At 36.9% G+C, this 7,548-nt stretch overlaps 3 protein-coding genes across 5 annotated transcripts; 2 read left to right on the forward strand and 1 right to left on the reverse strand.

Annotated features, from left to right (window-relative positions):
- On the reverse strand, nucleotides 1–2,326 carry LOC124344069 (dihydrolipoyllysine-residue acetyltransferase component of pyruvate dehydrogenase complex-like). Its single transcript, XM_046797467.1, has 10 exons — nucleotides 2,132–2,326; nucleotides 1,851–2,026; nucleotides 1,599–1,789; nucleotides 1,401–1,543; nucleotides 1,160–1,329; nucleotides 887–1,063; nucleotides 724–808; nucleotides 507–606; nucleotides 340–440; nucleotides 1–260 (listed from the first exon to the last, which is right to left on the reverse strand). Exons 1-10 carry the CDS (start codon nucleotides 2,253–2,255, stop codon nucleotides 103–105), a joined length of 1,425 nt encoding a protein of 474 aa, XP_046653423.1. The 5' UTR covers nucleotides 2,256–2,326; the 3' UTR covers nucleotides 1–102.
- Nucleotides 2,327–2,352: 26 nt separating this feature from the next.
- Nucleotides 2,353–4,190, forward strand: LOC124344070 (methionine adenosyltransferase 2 subunit beta-like). Its single transcript, XM_046797468.1, has 9 exons — nucleotides 2,353–2,455; nucleotides 2,523–2,598; nucleotides 2,661–2,718; nucleotides 2,802–2,989; nucleotides 3,061–3,213; nucleotides 3,278–3,316; nucleotides 3,424–3,594; nucleotides 3,669–3,686; nucleotides 3,760–4,190. The coding sequence occupies exons 2-9, from the start codon at nucleotides 2,547–2,549 to the stop codon at nucleotides 3,996–3,998; spliced, it is 918 nt and encodes a 305-aa protein (XP_046653424.1). The 5' UTR covers nucleotides 2,353–2,455; nucleotides 2,523–2,546; the 3' UTR covers nucleotides 3,999–4,190.
- A 72-nt stretch (nucleotides 4,191–4,262) lies between these two features.
- On the forward strand, nucleotides 4,263–7,326 carry LOC124344068 (monocarboxylate transporter 12-like). Of its 3 annotated transcripts, XM_046797465.1 has the most exons (8): nucleotides 4,263–4,371; nucleotides 4,493–4,821; nucleotides 4,882–5,170; nucleotides 5,245–5,485; nucleotides 5,542–5,685; nucleotides 5,794–5,920; nucleotides 5,986–6,723; nucleotides 6,809–7,326. In XM_046797465.1, the coding sequence occupies exons 3-8, from the start codon at nucleotides 4,961–4,963 to the stop codon at nucleotides 7,161–7,163; spliced, it is 1,815 nt and encodes a 604-aa protein (XP_046653421.1). In that variant the 5' UTR covers nucleotides 4,263–4,371; nucleotides 4,493–4,821; nucleotides 4,882–4,960; the 3' UTR covers nucleotides 7,164–7,326. The 3 variants fall into 3 exon arrangements, with proteins under 3 accessions (XP_046653421.1, XP_046653420.1, XP_046653422.1); XM_046797464.1 differs by having other exon boundaries at nucleotides 4,312–4,821; XM_046797466.1 differs by lacking the exons at nucleotides 4,263–4,371; nucleotides 4,493–4,821 and having other exon boundaries at nucleotides 5,014–5,175.
- The last annotated feature ends 222 nt before the right edge of the window (nucleotides 7,327–7,548 follow it).

The following is a 7,548-nucleotide window of genomic DNA, read 5'->3' on the forward strand; positions in this document are numbered from 1 at the left end:
CAAGGTCTAAAGACTGTTATTCACACTCAACAATACAGTAATTACATTCCTAAAAGTCGAAATTTCAACATTCAATGTAAAATTGAACGGCTGCCCATCTTTTTAAGCTGGAAGAGAACGGTGACCCAACAGCAGACTCTGAGGGGATTCCAATAAACTTCGTAGCGTGGACATGAAAGTTGCAGCTGCCACAGGAGATATAGCCTCTTCATCGTACGATAAGGTGGCGCTCATGACCGTCATGGGTTTGCCGTCATCACCTGTCCAAATCATATGAACGTGTTTTTAGTGCTTTTACTAGGATAACGAACAGACGGAGTACGTTTTGTCAAAACCTACCAAGTTCTAGACGACTTCCACCCACGGCCAATATAGCACATTGCGGAGGATTGATAATAGCGCTAAATTCGCTAATTCCATACATTCCTAGATTAGAAATACTGAGAAAAGTAATGTTTTGTTAAGTTCATTGAATAGCTCTTCATTTTTTAAATGTTTAATTTTACGTGAAAGATCCTCCTTGAAATTCGTGAAGCTGGAGCTTCCCTATACGCGCTCTGTCGGCCAAGTCTCGTACCACGTCCCCGATCTCTAATACACCGCGACCTGTTTTGCCAAAGCGCAAAGCGGAGTATCACCGTTTGTTATTTTTTTATTATTAAAAAATAATAATAATAATTTAGTTAATTCATATAAATAAATCCAGATATACAAATCAATTACCAAGAACATCGGTCACGATCGGCGTTATTAATCCAGAATTCGTGGCTACGGCGACGGATATATCTACAGTCGCCGGTTTGATAAGCTGTTTCATCATAGATAAAACGGAATAGAGTTAGACCATGCATGAAAAATTGAGATTAAAACGGTAAAAATTGCTAACCTGGTCTCCTTTCCAAATAACATTAACATCAGGGCACAAATCTAATGCCGTGGCAACTGCCTTGATGACGATGTCGTTGATTGAAAATTTTATACCCTCGTTTTTAAACTTTTGCCGGAGGTTTATAACAGAATCAACCTTGCAGGAAACCGTATTATACGCGTGGGCTATTCCTGTCTAAGAAAATATAATAAAATATAAACAGATATTCAGTATTTAAAATGTAAGCTTGAAGTGGCCAAATTGCGCCTGTAGCTGTTGAAATATACGTACTTTGGATGCAGTCAGACGCTTAGCGATAGTACGCCTCATGCTTGAGAGCTCCAAATCCTGATATTCTTGCTCATGCGTAAGATTCTGAACTTTTACTGTAGCAGGCTTGGCAGTTTTAGGTTCCGCAACGGCAGTTTTGGACGAGATTATTGGTTTTGCAACAGGAGAAACTAAAATGAAAAAAATAAGGAAATAAAACAGAGACTTAGACTTAACACTTAACAGTGAATTAAGTAGTTACTTGGAACTGGTTTAAGATTTTCTTTTTGAATGTGCTGCAAAACATCTCCCTTAAGGAGGAGACCATGAGGTCCAGATGCAAGTATGTTATTGGGAGAAAGTCCATATCTTTGCAGCAATCCTCGGACAGCAGGGCCCATGATCCTGAAATTAAAGATTATAATTCAATCCTAAAAATATACTGAAATAAAATATTTACATTGATTTTTTTGAATTTCCTTCCGGTTGATGAGAAACTGCAATAACATTTTTTGATTCTTCAGATTTTTGTGTTGCTTCACTAGAGATTTTTGGTGTTTCAGAACTTTTTACATTTTTCCAGTCTTCTCCAGACTCAGCTAAAAGTGCAATCAGAGAACCAACTTGTACATCACTGGAATCATCTCCGACCTAATAGAGTGATAACATTATTATTCAAAAAAATTATTGCTAAATAGAAAACAAATCATACATATATTTTTGCGAGGACTCCTTCTTCTTCTGTTTCAAAGGCCATAACAGCCTTGTCAGTTTGAATTTCACACAAAACATCTCCTGGGCTTACAGTTTCTCCCTCTTTTTTGTGCCAATTTACGATTGTGCCCGAAGTCATGGTCGGAGACAGAGAAGGCATTTTCAACTCAATAACTGTGGAAATGTTAAGAAAAAAAATTATTAAGTATAGAAGAAACAGCAAACTAACCAAAGTTGCAAAGTTATTGGTTCTAAACTCTTACAACACTTACTACTTACCATGTTTTGGAGCTGAAGAATGGAACCCCAATATACTTAGGTTCCCATTTTTCTTAAATGAACTTCTAAATACATTTAGGTGAAAAAGATAATCACATGCCCTAATTCTAGTAAAGGAGGCCATATTTAGAATTTGGACCCCCAAAATATAGTCTTTCTCGCTGACAATAAAGATAGCAGACGAAATAGTTAGACGATGCAGACGAGAAAAGTTTTGTTGCATACGTAACGTCGTAACCGACGTAACCGACAAGTGACAACATCAAAAACTGTAGGGAAGACAAAAGTGATAGGAAAAATAAAAGGAAAATACGAACTGTGACAGTAAGCTATAGCTCTCTTTTTGTTAAATCTTATTCACATTCCTGTGAAAATTATATAATTTTTTTAGAAATCTCTGCACGCACTTTGAAGAATGTCAAGCAAACGTGTTGTAATAACAGGAGCATCTGGTCTTCTTGGGAGAGGTACTATTGCAATAAATACATTCCAATCAATTAAGCTAATTCCTAAAATGTCAATCATTCAGCTGTATTAGCAGCCTTCAAAAATTCTCAATGGACTGTCTTGGGAACATCATTCAGTCGGTATATTCTTCGTTCTTCCTTAACTTAACAAAAATATTTCTTGATATTTACTGTTATACATTTCTATGCCTAATTAAATGAAGAACTGGGGAAGACTTGGTATCAATTGACATTTGTAACCATGCAAAAACTGAAGAACTGATAAGGAATTTCATGCCAAACTGTATTGTACATTGTGCAGCACAAAGGTTTCCAGACAAAGTTGATAAAGATTTAGATGGAACCATCCGTTTGAATGTAGAAGCAACAAAGAACTTAGCTGTTTTAGCAGGTAATAAAAAAAATGTGCATATAGAGACAATTCATTATTTTATTTTATTTTCATGATTATTGATTAATCAGCCAAATTAGGAGCCACTATGATTTATATTAGTACTGATTATGTGTTTGATGGAAATAAGCCACCATACTCTGAAACTGATACCCCAAACCCACTAAATACATATGGCAAAACCAAATTGCAAGGTGAACAAGTGACCCTGGAATCAAGCCAAGGTAAATTCACTTAAAAATAATCCATGATCTCGATAATTAAAAATAACGTCCGTCTTTGATCTAGATCACATTGTATTGCGAGTTCCCGTACTGTATGGACCAGGTACAATTATATATTTTCAAATATATTATTTGCTGGAATATAATTTAGATGCGGTTTTCCGGTACATTATATATGGTAATGCATCATAATTTGTTGTTTTATTACAGTCGAGTACATAGGAGAAAGTGCCGTGACTGTACTTCTACAGCTGTTGTTTGATTCCGAGAGCAATAAGCTTGTTTCAGATAGCGAAATCCGCTACCCATCACATGTGGACGATATTGCCTCCATTTGCGTCAAACTTTTGGAGCTAAAACAAACAAATGCAGACGTAAAAGGTCCGTATTTTTTCAGATTTTGCTTTCTATCCGAGGTTAGTAACTGAAACTTTAAATGTTTATTTGTTTTACAGGAATTTTCCACTGGGGAGGTACTGCAGTTAAAGACATTTTTAAATTGGCTACTAAAATCAATAAAAAAAACTCCCATAATTACTATAATAGGAAAGGAAAGTATGACTAAATACGGTATGGTGCAAGACATTGCAAGTGTTTTCCAGTTGCCAATGAGCCATATTAGTCCCGATCCCAATCAAAGTCAAGGAGCATCGAGACCTCACAACGCTCAACTTTCTACTGAAAAACTGGAAAAATTGGGTGTTGGAAAGCATACGCCATTCCGCAGTGGAATACAATCGACACTCGCGGTATGGGTCCAACGTAAAATATCTGGAGAAATCTGAAATGTCTTAGGTAATATTTGATTTATTATCTATCCTGGCAAGTGTGTGTCGTATATTAAATCAAGTTACTCCATTTGCTGTGAAATTTATATAAAGGGGTGTCTATTTGTGGGTGTACAATATGTTTTGATTGAAACTATTATTCGTTTCACATTTTGTACAGTTAGAAAAGAAATGCAAGAATGAAACACGGCTATCTCGTTTTTCTTAAGATCCAGTTTAACCTGTATTACACTATTACGCAATCTTAGGTTCGTTAAGAATCGCAATCGGATTCAATTGATTTTGCATTGAATTGATATCGCATAAGCGATTGTTTTTATGAAATGCTGACTAACGGTGAGTTATGAAAAAACCCAGCTGGATTTAAACGGTAAGCTAATGCTGGCGTTATCACTTATCAAATTATCTAGTGTACGGTTTATGGTCGTGTGCTACTTTCGTCATATGCATTTATAATAAAAATTTATTTTATTAATTAATATTGTTTACAGACTTTATAAAATCTAGAATTGAAATCCACCCAATATCGGATTTACTTCTTAACTTTTAATTCATATTGGAGACATAGGGGTATACTATTGCATCATATCCAAAATATCGATTATTTCATAACGCCCATGCGCGTGATGCCTGGGTAGTTGCTGAGCCAATAAGCAGTAAGCAGAAGTAACCAGGAAGAACCGGGAGTCAATATCACTGCTCCTCAACCGAATGTTTTCAAAGTGTAACAAGTTACTCCCTAATCCTTTGAGAAGACTGGCTTTCTCTTTTACTTGAAGACTATTTTTTGTATTTTAAAACATTTATACTGATAATTTGGGTAAATTGCCATATATATATTATAATCTTATTGTTATTAATTTTTTGTATTATTAAATAGAACTTACAATTTTCCTCAGACGTAGTGTCCTTCAATCCGGAATTCAGCCAAGATTTTGAACGTCTGATATATTTCCAAAATGAGTTCTCAAGACACTAAATCTTACCTCACAGGGTTCCCATCCATGGACAATCCTAATGGTTGCACAAGAAAAACAGAAAAAGAAGCTTTCAGTTTTGACAATGACAAGAGGAAAGAACACTCTCAATTGATAGACAAACAAATCAACGCGGAAGCCACCTCTTGTCTTCTTCCAGTCAATTCGCCATGTATTACTCCAACCCCTTGTGTAATGTATTAAAGACAGACAGAGGATTTCAGGGACAATTTCCTCATAATTGCAGTACATCTTCAATTCTTCAGCTAGTGAAAAGCGGAAAAAGTATGGATAGCACGGACGCCTTGAGGGCTCGTTTCGTTCCTCCGGACGGAGGATATGGTTGGTTTGTTGCTTTCGGAGCGTTTTTAGTTCAGTTTTGGATCGCTGGACTGATCAAATCGTATGGAGTGATTTTCATGGAAGTCATGCAGCTTTATCCTGATGCAAGCGCTTCTCTCGCCTCTTGGATTCCAGCGATTTTGTCCACTCTTTGCTTGATTTTGTGTAAGGCTTATTCTATCTTAAAATACCTTATTTTTTAATAATTTTTATGTTTACAGCACCTTTGTGCAGTGCTCTCTGTCGACAATTTTCTTGTCGTTGGGTGGTATTTACAGGTGGAATTCTGTGTTGGCTGGGGGTTAGTCTGAGTTACTTTACTACCAGCCTCGTACAATTGTGTTTTACATTTGGCGTTTTGACAGGTAATTAGTAATTACAACTGTTTTGAAAATGTTCTTATACCCAGATGCTTAAGAGATAAAATTGATAATTCAATTCAGCTTATCTAATTACTTGTATTCATGTTTAAGGACTTGGGGCAGGAATGGCCACAACTCCAGGCATTATTATGACGTCAAGGTACTTCACCAAGCACCGAGCATTAGCAAATGGCATGTGTGTTTCGGGTACAGCAGTTGGAAGCATGCTTCTCCCACCGTAAGTTACATTTCTTTTTGTCATTGAATTGAGTCTCTCAACAAATTTCTTATTAATTTTTACAGCTTACTAGAAGTTCTAATTCCAACGTACGGATTTCGAGGAGCAATTCTTATTCTTGGAGCCTGCATGCTCCATATTTGTTTGAGTGCTGCCCTTTATCGTCCAGTTGAAGTTCACCAGGCCATAGTCGAAAATGTGACGTCAATCAATATTTCGGCCGACTGTACTGTTCCTAATGGCGTCGAATGTGGCTACGTCCATCATGTTCCTGACGGCCGATTAGCGACAATCCCCGAAGATGATATTTCGCTCGTTCGTGGCAGTCGTGATAAAATTCCCACAACCGATCTCTCTCACAGACTAAGCATGATTCACAGTGTTGAAGATCTAAGCACAAACTCAACCGTCATTTACACAGAAAACATCTTAAATTCAAAATCAAATAATGTTATTGAAGGAAGGCTCACCGAAAAATCCGTTCAAACTGAACCAACAGTCGGTTGTTCGGAAAAGAAGAATCGGCGTTTCAAATTCTGCCGCTCTCTGATTGACTTTATCGATTTTTCTTTAATCAAAAATCCCTTGTTCTTGTTAATGGCTTTTTCCGTCATGTTTATGGCGGCAGGGTGCCCAAATGCTGTATATTATTTACCTTCTTTCGCCAATTCGCGTGGCTTAGATAAAAGCGAGTGTAGTTTGCTTTTATCAATCAGTGCAGTGTTCGACCTCTGTGGGAGATTAGGACTTGGTTATATTGCTGACCTCAACCTTTTCTCCAAAACTAAAGCTTACAGCGTGAGGTAAAGACTATCAAATTTAAAATCACCCTAAACACGTAAATAGAACCACATGAACACTAACTTACTTTTTCGTCGTTATTTACAGTATGCTGACAGCGGCTGTTGCAATTCTTTGCTTGCCTTTTGCGACAACATTTTCTGCATTTGCTGTCATTGGCGCCTTTTATGGAATCGGCTTGGGAAGTTGGCTATTGCTAATTCCCGTTTTGCTGAGTAAACACCACGGAACAGAGGCGATTGGGTCCTCCTACGGATTGATTCGTCTTTTTCAAGGAGTTGTCGCCTTGATCGTACCGCCACTTGTAGGTTTTTCGAAAGATGCAACTGGCGACTACATTGTAGGCTTCTGTTTTATGGGAACATCAATGGTGATAGGCTCTATGCTTATTAATTTTAAACCCTGTGTCCTACGTTTGTCTCGAGAAAACACGAGCGTTTAACACAATAGATAGGTCTAGACTCTAGAGTAAAAAAAATCATGCCTTGTTATATTTTCATTATTCAGTTTCTAACTAACCGGTGATGCTTGTCTGTGTTGTAATGGTGTTAAGAGAGATCAATTATAAAACTATCGAAGTCGATTACACGAAAACTATGATTGTATATGCATTCCTGAATCTAACAAAAGTCAGTTCTCTTTCCGGCCAGCTTTGAAATTGTGAAAATATGTGGAACTCTTAAGACTTGCACAGTACATGTATTCACTGATGAAGTTCTGCAAATCGATAGCCACTGCATTAACATTAAATTAGTATTTATTCATAATTTAAATTAATAATACGTTCTGAATGATTGACACTGAGGGATTTTTAGAAATAAGATTAG

Source organism: Daphnia pulicaria, chromosome 6, assembly GCF_021234035.1.
Source record: "Daphnia pulicaria isolate SC F1-1A chromosome 6, SC_F0-13Bv2, whole genome shotgun sequence".
In the NCBI taxonomy this organism is placed as follows: Eukaryota; Metazoa; Arthropoda; class Branchiopoda; order Diplostraca; family Daphniidae; genus Daphnia; species Daphnia pulicaria.

Bases quoted from the DNA above. Each gene is read 5' to 3' on its own strand.
- LOC124344069 (XM_046797467.1), bottom strand. From the start codon at position 2,255: ATGGCCTCCTTTACTAGAATTAGGGCATGTGATTATCTTTTTCACCTA. The intron at 1,330-1,400 runs GTAACTACTTAA...TTTTCATTTTAG, and splicing joins AAATCTTAAACCAGTTCCAA to TTTCTCCTGTTGCAAAACCA. The intron at 261-339 runs GTAGGTTTTGAC...TGATTTGGACAG, and splicing joins TGGAAGTCGTCTAGAACTTG to GTGATGACGGCAAACCCATG.
- LOC124344070 (XM_046797468.1), top strand. From the start codon at position 2,547: ATGTCAAGCAAACGTGTTGTAATAACAGGAGCATCTGGTCTTCTTGGG. The intron at 3,214-3,277 runs GTAAATTCACTT...TCTTTGATCTAG, and splicing joins GACCCTGGAATCAAGCCAAG to ATCACATTGTATTGCGAGTT. The intron at 3,317-3,423 runs GTACAATTATAT...GTTTTATTACAG, and splicing joins TCCCGTACTGTATGGACCAG to TCGAGTACATAGGAGAAAGT.
- LOC124344068 (XM_046797465.1), top strand. From the start codon at position 4,961: ATGAGTTCTCAAGACACTAAATCTTACCTCACAGGGTTCCCATCCATG. The intron at 5,486-5,541 runs GTAAGGCTTATT...TTATGTTTACAG, and splicing joins CACTCTTTGCTTGATTTTGT to CACCTTTGTGCAGTGCTCTC. The intron at 5,921-5,985 runs GTAAGTTACATT...TAATTTTTACAG, and splicing joins GGAAGCATGCTTCTCCCACC to CTTACTAGAAGTTCTAATTC.